The following is a 12,747-nucleotide window of genomic DNA, read 5'->3' as shown; positions in this document are numbered from 1 at the left end:
CATTGATTTCCTCCACGGGGGTGGCTGATCCTTTATGCTGCTCAGCTTTGGAGCTCTGCGGGGCATCGTGCATCATCTCGTTTTCACAGCCACGACCTCCCTCCAAAAGACCTCCACGCCTTGGTGACCTGTCACCTCGCGAGGAACAAAGCATTATTCTCACTAATTTATCCAGCCTTTTTGGGTTTTTTTTTTATACAGAACTCAACATAAGCAATTTCTATTATTCTGCACATTTTATACCACCATTTTTCCTGTCGCTATACAATCAGCAGACTTTTAAGCGGACAAGCAGAGCGTTGGATTTATGCAGGTAGAAGTGGGTGGAGGTCGAAATAGAGGTGGAATGAGAGTAAATATTGGATTTGTGTTTCCAAATTCATGCTAATGTTGCTAGCTGCCCGTCCGGATGTGTAAACAGGCCAGATGCTTTGTTCGCAAATGACAAGCTCATGAGGTGATAATGTGTCAATGTTGTGTTTGCACATTTTCCCCATGCAGCTTAATTGACTAGAAGAATACTGGGTTACTTTCATTGAACATTGTTGTCATTTAAATGCATTTTAAATCTCCATGCTCCAGCATTTACCAAACCATCCAGTTTGTTAGCATTTTCGCATCAAGGACACCTTGACAGCACTTCACATTTAGTCAACAGAATTTATGTTGATTAAAGTTGCATACATTATAGGCAACTAGGAACAGATGCCAGATACTGTAGCAACAGCAGCCATGTTATTCTAACTAAGGGTTTAGTTCAGTCCATTTGTTATGACTATTCCACTGCCTTCCACTTTCAAACAGTGACATTCAAACAAGAGTGCCATTATTTACATATTTGAGAGGTTGTCATTAGACAACATCTTCCACTGTAAGCGTCCATAAACAAATATATCCTATTTTTCTAGTCAGGTTGTATAATTCATATGTATGTTAAAGGGGACCTATTATGCTCATTTTTGTCCCTTTGTATTGAGTTGTGGACTCTAGCTACCATAACTCGTACAGAAAGCTTTCTAGATCTTCCAGAATCTGCACCTATTTCAGCTGTATTTCCTTGGATTTTCCAAAAGGGTCTGTTTTAATTAATTCCACCCACGGCCCGCCTCCTCCATCCTCGCTCCTGCCAGTTTGAGCTTATGCAGTCTGGGAGGCGCTATTATGATTTATAAAATATTTTATACCAAATGCCATTGCCGTCCTTAATAAAATTGACAATCCACATGCATCACCTGAACTGCTCTACCTCTGTGTTTTATTATGTGTACTGCTACTGCGCTTCTGGTTTTATTGTGTCTCTTACATGTTTTATGTGTGAGAATGTTTGCATTTCACTATTGTCTGTCTCTTGTGCTGGATGAGCACCTTGGTTGATTCTATTCTAGTCTATTCCACGTGTTTATTCCATGTGTCATACTGCAACCAACTCTCAACCAAGCCTATCCTGATTTTCTCTGTTCAGGTTAAAGATATGTCCTTTTTTTGTTTTTGCAGCATGCCATGCCCTGTTGGTACTATTGAACCCCTTCCACTGCAAGCAACCCATAAACAAATATTTCCCACTTTTCTAGTCAGGTTGTATTTCTCAAATCTCAAATCTTAAAGATAGGTCCTTTTCAATTTGTAGACATTGCAGCATGCTATGCCCTGTTATTACTACTTACTGTTAAATTTGTGTATATTTCTATTTACTCTTTATATGTCAATTTAAGTTATGGGTAGCCCCTATTTTTTTCATTGTGGCGGGATAGCAACAATGCACTGTTGTGAATATTCCAAAGCATCATACTGTAATACACTCTCATGATCTTTGCAATACATTGAATTGCATTGTATTAAAAACAGGTCCTGGAGGCACAGCGGCATGTCATGCACTAGTAAGACTATTTCTACACATTTTACCCTCACTCAGCCAAATCTTTTCATATGATGATTTACACTTTTTTAGATTTTAATGCATTGCGTGAAAATCCAAATGCATCATATAAAAAATTATCCTCAACCGGCAACGCAGCATACAATACATTCTTGTTGCTAGTTCAACACACTTGGCTGTCAGTCAAGCCTATATTGATTTTCTAGTGACATTGACAACTCACAGTTCAGATTTTGGATAAGTCATTTTTTGTTTGAAAGATATCACAGCATACCATGCACTGATGTGACTTTTCAATGAGTGCCTTGATAGAAAGAGTACTAAGCACTCATGACATTCTCATGACATTGTTTGACCTCTAATCCAAACAATTGTCAATAGCATGATTTAAAAGACATATCTGATTGAGGCTCAATCCGGCTATGAAAATGTCTTTGACCCTTGTAGGAGCGATTCAAACCTTTAGCCCGAATGGACACAATGTCAGCACAAAAAAAAAACTTGCGGGGAAACACCTGCTATCAGTGCTGGAGATTCCAAGCTGCCATCTGCAGTGTTTGCTCACGGACTTGTAGGATTAATGTTAATCGCAGTGGTATTCCTTTTGGGATCATGGGTAAACAATCCATGTGATGTGGAAGGGCTGGTAGCCACAACCCATCTTGTTGAAATTTCTTCTCAGTGATATCTTCACATGACTCATGCTCTGTGGACGGGATTTTAAGATCTATTAAACAAGGCTTCTGAGGGCTGAAATACTAAAATAACAAACTAAACTCTCAGCTTTGTTTTTGCGTTTTGCATGATTTTCTAGGCCGAAATGTCAAGACCATCAGCTTTAAAATGCATTTTGCTGCAAAAACTGGCACCCCGGGGTTGTTTTTCTCCAAGTGTGTGTGATAATGACTGCAGCAGAAGAAGTCATTACTACTAGGCTAATGCGTGTCAGATGCTACCTGTCCACAGCAGCAGCAGCAGGGGAGAGCGAGCCAGGACTTGTGCGACTGGCCAGCATAATGAGAGCGACATGGCCTGTCGTCTCGGACAGCTGCTTTGCAACATAGACTGTGTGCATCTGGCTGTGTGTGTTTGTGTGTATCTTCTGATGCTGCTAGTTTGGAGGAATACACACACAGCCTTGTCGGGGCTGCCGTGGGAATGCCTGCGGCATTATGTCCGTCTTTGAGGGTGATGCTTTTAATCCTGAAACAAATCTCGACTTTGCGCTTGTGTGTCTGCGGCTGTGTGAGCGCGCCCGTGTACAAAACTCAATCTCACAGCCATTAAGTTACGGCTGGCTGTGCAGCAAAGACGCCCCGCTGCCACTCCCACATGGAAGAGCAGGCAGGATTAGCCGGATCCATACGAGTCTTAATCTGGGGACAAAAACCCACAATGGCCTCCCACTGAGACATGGAGACAGAAAGATTCAATTTGATCGTCCCTCCTCAAGACCACAAGAGTGTCTTTTGGGGTTAACATTACTACTGCTCATTCTTGCAGCGGTCAATGTGGCTTCGGGGCCTGCACGATTATCCAATTGATCGATTCCTTTTATCACAATTCGAAACACATGCAGGCACGATTTGTCACAGTGAATGCAAATGTAGACTTCAAATTAAGGGAAAACAAGAGATCACAAAACAGAATTACTATATTACCTCTCTATTTTTTTAATAGAGCACCAGGCCTCTTAAAGGTTTTTGATAACTCATTCGCTACCAAAGACGTATTTATACGATTTTTCAACCCGACCACATGCTCCCAGATGTATTTAGTTGTCGTTTTTTTGCACGAAGAGGTGATGATACAACTCTACGATAGAAGACAGCAGTTTTAAGCCGAGAAAAACAACCTCAGTTTGGCAGAAGTGGATTTTCTAAGAACTTGCCGTGCATCTCTTCCATTGAAATAAACGCTGCACAGCAACCAGTACGTGAAGAAGCATCTAACCTTGTTGCAGGTTACGCATTGAACGTGTGCAACACACATAGTCCAGTTGCATATTTTTTTTTAGAATCATGTATTTTTATCTGCTAGCTTAAGTAAAAATAATAACAAATTCATCATGCTTACTCTATATAATATAAAATAAATATACTTAGTGAATAATAGCATACAAAAAAATAATGTATAATCAATAAAAATAAGAAAAAAATTGAATAATATGAAATAAAATAATATATATTATATATGAGTAGCCCCCCCCAGAGTATAAAAATGGAGGCACACAAAACTATAAAGTGTACACAGACACAAGTTAACGTGCCATATCATAGTATCATTTTAAACACTCTGCATGGATCTTTTTTTTTCAAGATCACCTTAATGAGATAACTAATTTGTCCAAACAGCTTCCACCTTTTCTTGTATTTTGGGAGCGGCTCAGTTTTCTAAGGCAATTAATCAAGACACGGCGTCTATCAGAACGGAGGCCACTATTTGAGGAAATATGCTGATAGAAAAAAAAAAGCAATATGATTTATTTTTGCAAAACCCACCGTGCATCTGTTAATGTGCATTAAAGAGTCGAGCACAGTATGTGATGCATCATCACAAAAGGTGGCCTTTGGTCATGTGACCACATGACGATCTCATTATTGGAGAGGAGCAGTCAGTTTCCCTGCCTGGAGCCAAACGAACTCCTTCTTCTCTCTTTCTCTGTCTCTTATTTAGGCGGCATCTGCCTCATTAACCACCATCAGCATTTTGTTTCTGGAGTCATTGGGAGTGAGTCATGGGGGAGGCATGTGTGTATGTGTGTGTGTGTGTGTGTGCATGTGTGTTTGTGCAGCCAAGTCTCATTAGGCTGGAGAAACATTGGCATATTTGCCAGACTCAAGATTCTATCATCCCTTCCTTTATGTATCAAAAGTATCCTCCAATCAACTCCCCTGTGTGTGTGTGTGTGTGTGTGTGTGTGTGTGCGTAAGAATATGTGCATGGCATCATATTAGAGGACAGATGTGTGCTGATAGGACAAGTTTGCGCAGTGAACTCAGCCCAATTTATCGGGCAAAAACGTGATGCCACATGGAGACAACCCACTGCGTTTTCTTCTCCTTTTGATTGCAAGATATTTCTTTCTCTTCCTCTTTCTATCCTCGCTTTTTTCTGCCTGTCCTCTCATTCACACACAACACCAAGCGTAGCTTTAATGTTGATTGTTTTTCTTACCGTGCTGCGCTTTCATAAATAATGGTTGCTTCTACCAAAGATGAGCACTTAAGACTTAATTTGATGTATTTTTGTAGACTTGTATCATAAATGTATGAATGCAAAATACTTTATGTTTTTCCCTGTGCACTTGTAAATAAAATAATTTAGTACAAATAAGTGACTTAGTTTATCCCATTTTAGGTTTTGGTCCAAATTATTATTTTTTTGTTTTGGAGGCATGGCAGCATGTCATGCACTGTCGTGACGATTCCGTCATGTTTCCCTGCTAACAACCCTCAACCAAATCTATCCTAATTTGCTACTGATGCTACATATCTTAAGTCACGTTGAAGATGAATTATTTTTCATTTCGGAGGCAGCGTATTATGCACTGATGATATTATACATCTCAATTCAGTGGGATGGATAGGTCCTTTTTTGGAGGCATGGCAGCATGTCATGCACTGTCGTGACAATTGCAACCTGTTTCACTGCAAACAGCCATCCAAATCAGTTAAACTGAATTTTAGACTGATATTATGCATCTCGATGCAGGGGAATATGTCATATTTTGTTTTGGAGGCAAGGCAGCATGTCATGCATTGTCATGACGATTCCATCATGTTTCCCTGCTAACAACCCTCAACCAAATCTATTGTAATTTGCGACTGATGCTGCATATCTCAAGTCACGTTGAGGATGAGTTCTTTTTTATTTTGGAGGCAGCGTATCATGTACTGTTGTGACAACTCCAAGGTTTCACTGCAAACAACCATCCAAATTGTTTCATTTGAATTTTATACTGATATACATCTCAATTCAGTGGGAAGGATGGGTTCTTTTTTGGAGGCATGGCAGCATGTCATGCACTGTCATGACGATTCCATCATGTTTCCCTGCTAACAAGCCTCAACCAAATCTATCATAATTTGCTACTGATGCTGCATATCTCAAGTAATGTTGATGAGTTATTTTTCATTTTGGAGGCAGCATATCATGCACTGTTGTGACAACTCCATTTCACTGCAAACAACCATCCAAATCTTTTTAATTTAATTTTATACTGATATTATACATCTTAAATCAGGGGGACAAATAGGTGCTTTTTTGTTTTGGAGGCATGGCAGCATGGCATGCACTGTTGTGACTATTCTGACACCTTGATGATTTGAATACAGATTCTATGCAATTAATATGAAAAGTCATATACTGTACAAGAATGGATTTTGGCATTTATTGCAATGCAATATGGCAGTCAATACAATTCTTCTTCACTTGGCTTCTAATTTACAATATAGAAACTACATAAAAAAAGACCATAAATAAACAAAATATTTCATGTAGCTAATGAGAGACAAGACTGACTTGATTCTAATGAACATGTCTAATGAAAAAAAGGTTAAACCAACAGAGTTATAGAAACAAAAGCAAAAACATTCAGTCTGTTAGTATGTAACTGGAGAGATATTCGCCCTGACTCCTCCCACTTTCACTTTGCATAATCAGAAAGTTCAAACAAACGTGTGACATTTAGACACGGGGGAGTCCATTATGTGTGAGTTTACACTGCACACACTGCACACACACGCACGCACGCACACACACGCACACTTGAATTTCCTGCAGTCTTAGCCTAATCACTTCTTCTGCACATTTATGTTCCCACAGCATGAGTAACACTAACACACACATACAATAACACACACACATTTTCTTCAAGTCAAGCCCAAAGCAGCAAAAAAAATAAAACTGGAAGTCGTTCTGCTTTCATGTCAGCCTTCACAAACAGATAATAAAATAATGCAAAAGAGAAGTGAATAAGAGGATGTGGCTTCAGTCTCAGTAGCAATCAGTGGCCACGACCACATCATGTTCTTAGAAAACTCCACAGGATGGAAGTTGACAAAAAAGTGCTGCTTTCTCTCTTCTTCTGGCATACTTTCATTACGCTCCTTGTACTGGTCCACTGGTGAATGTCTCCCTAAAGTGCATGGATGAGGTAAATGGAATTGTTTTGCACACAGGTGTGTATCCATCCTGTCACTCAGACGGGAACCATTGTGTGTTGCATGTGCTGCATTTGAGACAACATTTCTTGCTGCACACTGGCAAGGAGTATGTCCTGGTGGGATGGTGTGAGGATTCCCAGTCTGTCCATTTCCCTGTGAAATAAAAGCCAAAGCACAAATCATGAGGAAAAACATTAGTGGGGCACCAATAACGTAGGTCGTTGATACACTAATCCCTCGTTTATCACAGTTTATTGGTCCCAGACCCGACCCTTAAAAGTGAATTTCCATGGAGTAGGATTGAACACAGAAAATGTGTTCACAATCTTCTAAATAAAGTTTTTAACATTATTAGAACCCTCGCAATTTTAGCAACTGTTTCAGTCTGTGACTTAATTGTTACTCTGTATTAAATATTAAAGAATGAAACAATACAGCACCATCTGCTGGGTCTGTAGGGTCGTGTCCAACTCATTCAACACCAAAGACAAACTTATATATTTTTAAAAACCTGAACGCCCAAAGCCAAAGACGTAATTACACATCTTTTTTTTGTGGAATAAAAAAAGAGGTGATAATGCAAGTGCACGCTAAAAAACGGGCACAAGGTGGCAGAAGTGCATTTAATAAGAGCTCGGCATGCACCTTTTGCATGTAAAAACATGCTGGCCAGCAAGGAGGAAGTGAAAGAGCGTGGAGGAGTGTAGCATGCAGAAGGTTATGTATTGTAAGGACATTACATTGCATGCACACGCACACACACATGTGCACACGCTTTGGTTCCAAATTGTAGTAGTTTAATAGTGTTATATTTGTAAATAAATTGCAATTGAGATGTATAGCAACCCTTTTTATTGTTTATGTTGTTGTTTAGATATCCGAGCTGTCAAGAAAGCAAAAAAATTGTGTCAAAGTGAAAGTTGTGCTTGTTATCTTCTCACTAAAAACTGGTTTCTCCCTTTTGAAACTCACCTATGTTGTACTGCTGATTACTAAAAAAACAAAAAAAAGGTAGAAACAAACGTTTTTTCCTGATGAAAAAGAAGAGTCTAATCTTTTAGGTTGTATGTTAACATAGCCAGAGAACACAATATTCTGTGCCTCGAAAAATCTGTCAAAATCATCTAAAATGGCCGGTAGTGAAGGGGTTGAATTTTGTAAAATGGCTGGGATTGAATGAGTGAATGGATATTTTTGCTATATCTAGGTATTATATTTCTTCATATTGTGTCTCCAGTTATAAAAGCGCCACACCCCAATTAATCTCCAAGTGCACTATCCGCTTAAACTAGTGGTGTCCAAAATGCATACCCAGCCATTATTTGAGGAAATTCTATGAACTAAAAGATGTCCTGAAGGTGCACTTACTGGTGTGTGAGTGCCAATAGGCTGTCAAGACTGGAGTATCCTGCTGCCACCAGGATCTCTGTATACATCTCCAAACCGATGGACTGCAACCACTCACACAGCGACCACTTGGCCATGCACATCTCTGGTAGGACCGAAACACACACCTCCGGACCCACTCCTGACTCCAATATGGTGGGTCTGTGGGTATTAGTCACAGTGGAGGTGTCAAGTGTGGGAATGTATTACGACATTATGTGTTATTTCCACAAATGTGTTTACCTTTCCCCTCCGGTCCTACGCAGAGTCCCGGGGTTGCGAATAAGTTTGTCCAGCATGTTCAAGATCTGGCTGAACGTGGGTCTCTCGGCTCGCTCTCGCTCCCAGCAGTCCAACATAAGTTGGTGCAGGACCACAGGACAGTCCATGGGAGCAGGCAGGCGGTAGCCTTCCTCTATGGCTTTTATCACCTACAGGTGGAGAATGGACACATTTATTGACTGGAAATCAAACATTGACTGAATGAATGCTAACTGCAGAAACAAAGAACATCAGTCATGTTCATGGTATTGTCGTGTTTGGACTGTTTTGCTGTCATTTGTATAGATACGACATAACATAAGTCATAAGACATAAGTCCGACAACCATTACGCAGTCAAATTCCTCAATTTTCATATGATTCGGTTTTCAACCAAAATTTTCCACCCAAATTTTGCCTTTGGTATCATACACTGTCTCGATTATTGAACACTCATGCCAGTACGAGAAATATTACCTCATAATCCCTGGCAGTGCTTGCTTTTACCAACATAAAAGCATCAATAGCAAGTAAAGTAAAAGTGAAATTACGACATCACTAGGCAGTACTTTCAGTAGTTTCAGCACAGACCTGAATGGTGAACAAAAGCATTGTCCATCCGGTTTGCATATCAATAAGCAACACATTAGCTATGGAGTTGTTACCATATATAGAAATTGTGCTTTCAAAAAATGAGCTTCACAAAGGATTTTTTTGAACGTTTTAGAGCTCCCTCAGAAGTGCTTTCATCAGCTCAATCACCTTGTATATAATCTCATAGTGCGTAAAAGTATATTACAGCACCGTGCCTGCACCACGTCAATGTGTGTTGGCCTTGATTTGAAGGCAAATGCAGCAAAATCTCTGTGAAGGACCAGAGGTTAAACACACACTCTTTATGCTTTGTTTGTCCACTCCTAAAATATCACAGACATGGTGCCTGTTTCATGTATTCTTCAACATCAAGGGGCTTCATTGAAGTTCACATAATTGGTCTCTGTAGGAATAAACGTTTGAACACAAACCAGTTGCACATAAATCTGGATTTGTCTGAGCAAACGGCCTGTGAGTTCTGAGTTTGTTCTATTAGTACTTTGGCTAGGAAACTATTACACTGTCAATCTAACAAGAATCTCTAAAAGAAAAAGTTAATTCCCAGGCACGCCTTCCTGTCCCAAGTTGAAATACTATTGAGAATCGGTATTATGTATTGATGTATTTATATTAGGGATCGACCGATATGTTTTTTTTGGGGCCGATGACGATACCGATTTTTTTCCATCACCCTCAGCCGATGGCCGATTTTGCTTGGGCCGATATTTGTGATGGGCTTGGTAAAGTGTTAAAAGCAAGCTAACTCTATTACTTGTGAAAACGCGCTCTTGATGTGATTCAACAGTGGGGGCGGGGTCCTCTGCCGCCAGGGCAACACAAAGCTGCCCCAGCGGATGCCTGACTGTAAATCATGCGGTGGAAAAATACATCGGCGAACCCACGCGTGTATCGGCCGATACCGATACAAGGAAAAAAACGCAAATATCGGCCCGATATATCGACCGGCCGATGTATCGGTCGATCCTTAATTTATATATCTGAATGAAGCCACTAACAGAACTTCCAACCTTGAAGAAATTATAGTATATACTGGGGCTGTCAATCGATTCAAATATTTAATCGTGATTAATCACATTTTTTGTCCACAGTTAACTCATAATTAATCACATTTGATCACAGATAGAAATCAGTATTTATCTATAGTAAGTAGAGATGTGAATCTCTGTGGCATGCATTGTGATCCGCAACGCCATGATATCTACATCAAAACAGCCAGGCTTAGGTACAGTTACTGCTGTACCGGTTTTCAATCAAAAAATGACTTAAATAAGATCGGAAACGTATAAGTGGGACAAACATGCAAAAGAAAAAGATCTCAGCAAACACTGTATCTTATACACAAGGTGCAGCCAGAGTCCATTCATGTGCTTAAAGGTACAGAGCACTCTAAAACTGCCCTATGGCGGTACACCAATACATACCACACCAGTTCTGACATATTGTGGCCTTATGTATTACTATGATGTTGTTGTGGAGCATAGATTTTGCTGCTTCTTCTGCTCGTGAGAAATCTTGAAGGTTAAAGGAGCTAAAAATACTCACATCCTGGTTGTTCATGTCCCAGTAGGGTCTCTCGCCGTAAGAAATGACCTCCCACATCACGATGCCGTAACTCCACACATCACTGGCCGTGGTGAACTTCCTGTAGGCGATGGCCTCTGGAGCAGTCCACCTGATGGGGATCTTTCCTCCAGGAGAGAGGTAAGTCCCAATGGCCTCCTGGATCAATGATACAGATGCAGTGTTATTCAGTGTACTGTACATGCACTGCAATATATCTTTGACTCATGTCGGCTGGTTGGTTAGTTGGTTTGTTTGAAGTCAATTAATTCAGTCAATTAATTAATCAATTAGTGAGGGAGCGCATCTGTCAGTTAGATTTCTAGTTAGTCAGTCAGTTACTCAATTAGTTAATTGGTCAGGCAGTTATTCAACTTATTATACTGTCAGTTAGTCAGACAGTGAGTAAGAAGTTTATATACGTAGTTAACTCACCAGTCATTAGTTAGATTATCAGTTAATCAGTCATTTAGTTGGTCATTTGGTCAAACCCAGTCTTACCCTGGTTGTGTATGCAGCGTCAGGGTCGTCCTCCAGAACCCGACTGAGACCAAAGTCAGACACCTTACACACCAGGTTGCTGTTGACCAGGATGTTTCGTGCTGCGAGGTCTCTGTGAACGTAGCTCATGTCTGACAGGTACTTCATGCCTGAGGCGATGCCACGCAGCATGCCGACCAGCTGGATCACCGTGAATTGGCCGTCGTGTTTCTAAACGGTGACAGGATAAATGATGATGCTTCGACTTTGCCAATGAAAAATGTCGACATAAAGGGAATTAATGTACCCGAAGAAAAGCATCCAAGGATCCATTTTCCATGTATTCTGTAATAATCATTAGTGGTTTACCTAAAAGAAACCCACACAAAATAGTCATTAGAAGTCATTATGGTCCTACATTGTTGACGCAATTTGCAGCAACTCACATCTGGTGACAACACCCTCCAGCCTGATGATGTTGGGGTGGTCAAATTGTCCCATGATGGACGCCTCAGACAGGAAATCACGCCTCTGTTTATCCGAGTATCCTGCCTTCAGACTCTTGATAGCCACGTACACTTCTCGCTTTCCTTGCACACGTAACCGCCCGCTGCACACCTCCCCGAATTCTCCTACACAGCAAACGGCAAACGTCAGCGCCAAGTAAGCATTTGTGTGTAGGTTTATGCGTATGTGCTAACCCATGCCGATAACTCTCTCGATGTGAATACAGCTGACGTCAATCTCCTTGGCAAACTCATGGATGGCCTGATCTGGGTCCTCGTAGGTGAACGGGTCCACATAGATCTTCACTCCTACCGAGGAGGATGATACATGCAAATTGTGTAACGGTTGCATACGTTATATAAATGTCTTTGTTGGGAGAATAGTGTGAAGTGTGCAGGTGTGGTGGAGAACATCCATCTGTTGTGTGTGTGTGTACCTGGATTAAGATGCTTTTCTTCCTCCGAGTCTTGCTTGGTTTTACTGTACTTGCTCCTCCTGATAAATTAGTTACATTTAGCACACAAACAAAAAAACAAATATTGTCATTTGTGCATGTTTGTGTTGACACTTTTACACAGTTCTTCTACAAAGTGATGACAATGAGAAGAGAGAGCAGCACGGACGCGGGGCGTGAGCACATGAAAGCGTTCTGGGAAGTGGAAGGGGAGGAGAAGTAAGGGGTAGTGGGAAGGCAGGGGCAGGCCTCAAGTAGTGGGAGATAAAAGGCATTTTCCACTAAACAAAGAAACAGTAAAAAAAAGAAAAAACTCTTTGTGGCTGAACAGGAACAGGTGTGTATATGAATGTGCATCTGTGGGCACCTGCTTCAGCTTTGTGTGCCAGTGTGTGTGTGTGGGGGGGGCACAGAAATAGGAGGGACAGTGATGACAAATCA

General features: G+C 40.8%; 1 protein-coding gene across 1 annotated transcript in view; it reads right to left on the bottom strand.

Annotated features, from left to right (window-relative positions):
• Positions 1-6,242: 6,242 nt before the first annotated feature.
• Positions 6,243-12,747, bottom strand: part of LOC131125658 (ephrin type-A receptor 4-like) — a 32,294-nt gene continuing 25,789 nt past the window's right edge. The window contains exons 11-19 of the mRNA XM_058067402.2: positions 12,289-12,347; positions 12,047-12,160; positions 11,792-11,977; positions 11,653-11,714; positions 11,367-11,576; positions 10,848-11,024; positions 8,674-8,861; positions 8,413-8,592; positions 6,243-7,197 (exon numbers count right to left, since the gene is read on the bottom strand). Of these exons, the coding sequence (XP_057923385.2) occupies positions 7,080-7,197; positions 8,413-8,592; positions 8,674-8,861; positions 10,848-11,024; positions 11,367-11,576; positions 11,653-11,714; positions 11,792-11,977; positions 12,047-12,160; positions 12,289-12,347 (1,294 nt within the window). The 3' untranslated portion in view covers positions 6,243-7,079. The remainder of the gene's footprint in view (positions 7,198-8,412; positions 8,593-8,673; positions 8,862-10,847; positions 11,025-11,366; positions 11,577-11,652; positions 11,715-11,791; positions 11,978-12,046; positions 12,161-12,288; positions 12,348-12,747) is intronic.

This window comes from Doryrhamphus excisus, linkage group LG6 (genome assembly GCF_037039965.1).
Source record: "Doryrhamphus excisus strain RoL-2023G ecotype Guam linkage group LG6, RoL_Dexc_Guam_v1.1, whole genome shotgun sequence".
Lineage (NCBI taxonomy): Eukaryota > Metazoa > Chordata > Actinopteri > Syngnathiformes > Syngnathidae > Doryrhamphus > Doryrhamphus excisus.
Note: the sequence above shows the minus strand (reverse complement) of the source record. Positions and strands in the feature narration are given on the sequence as shown.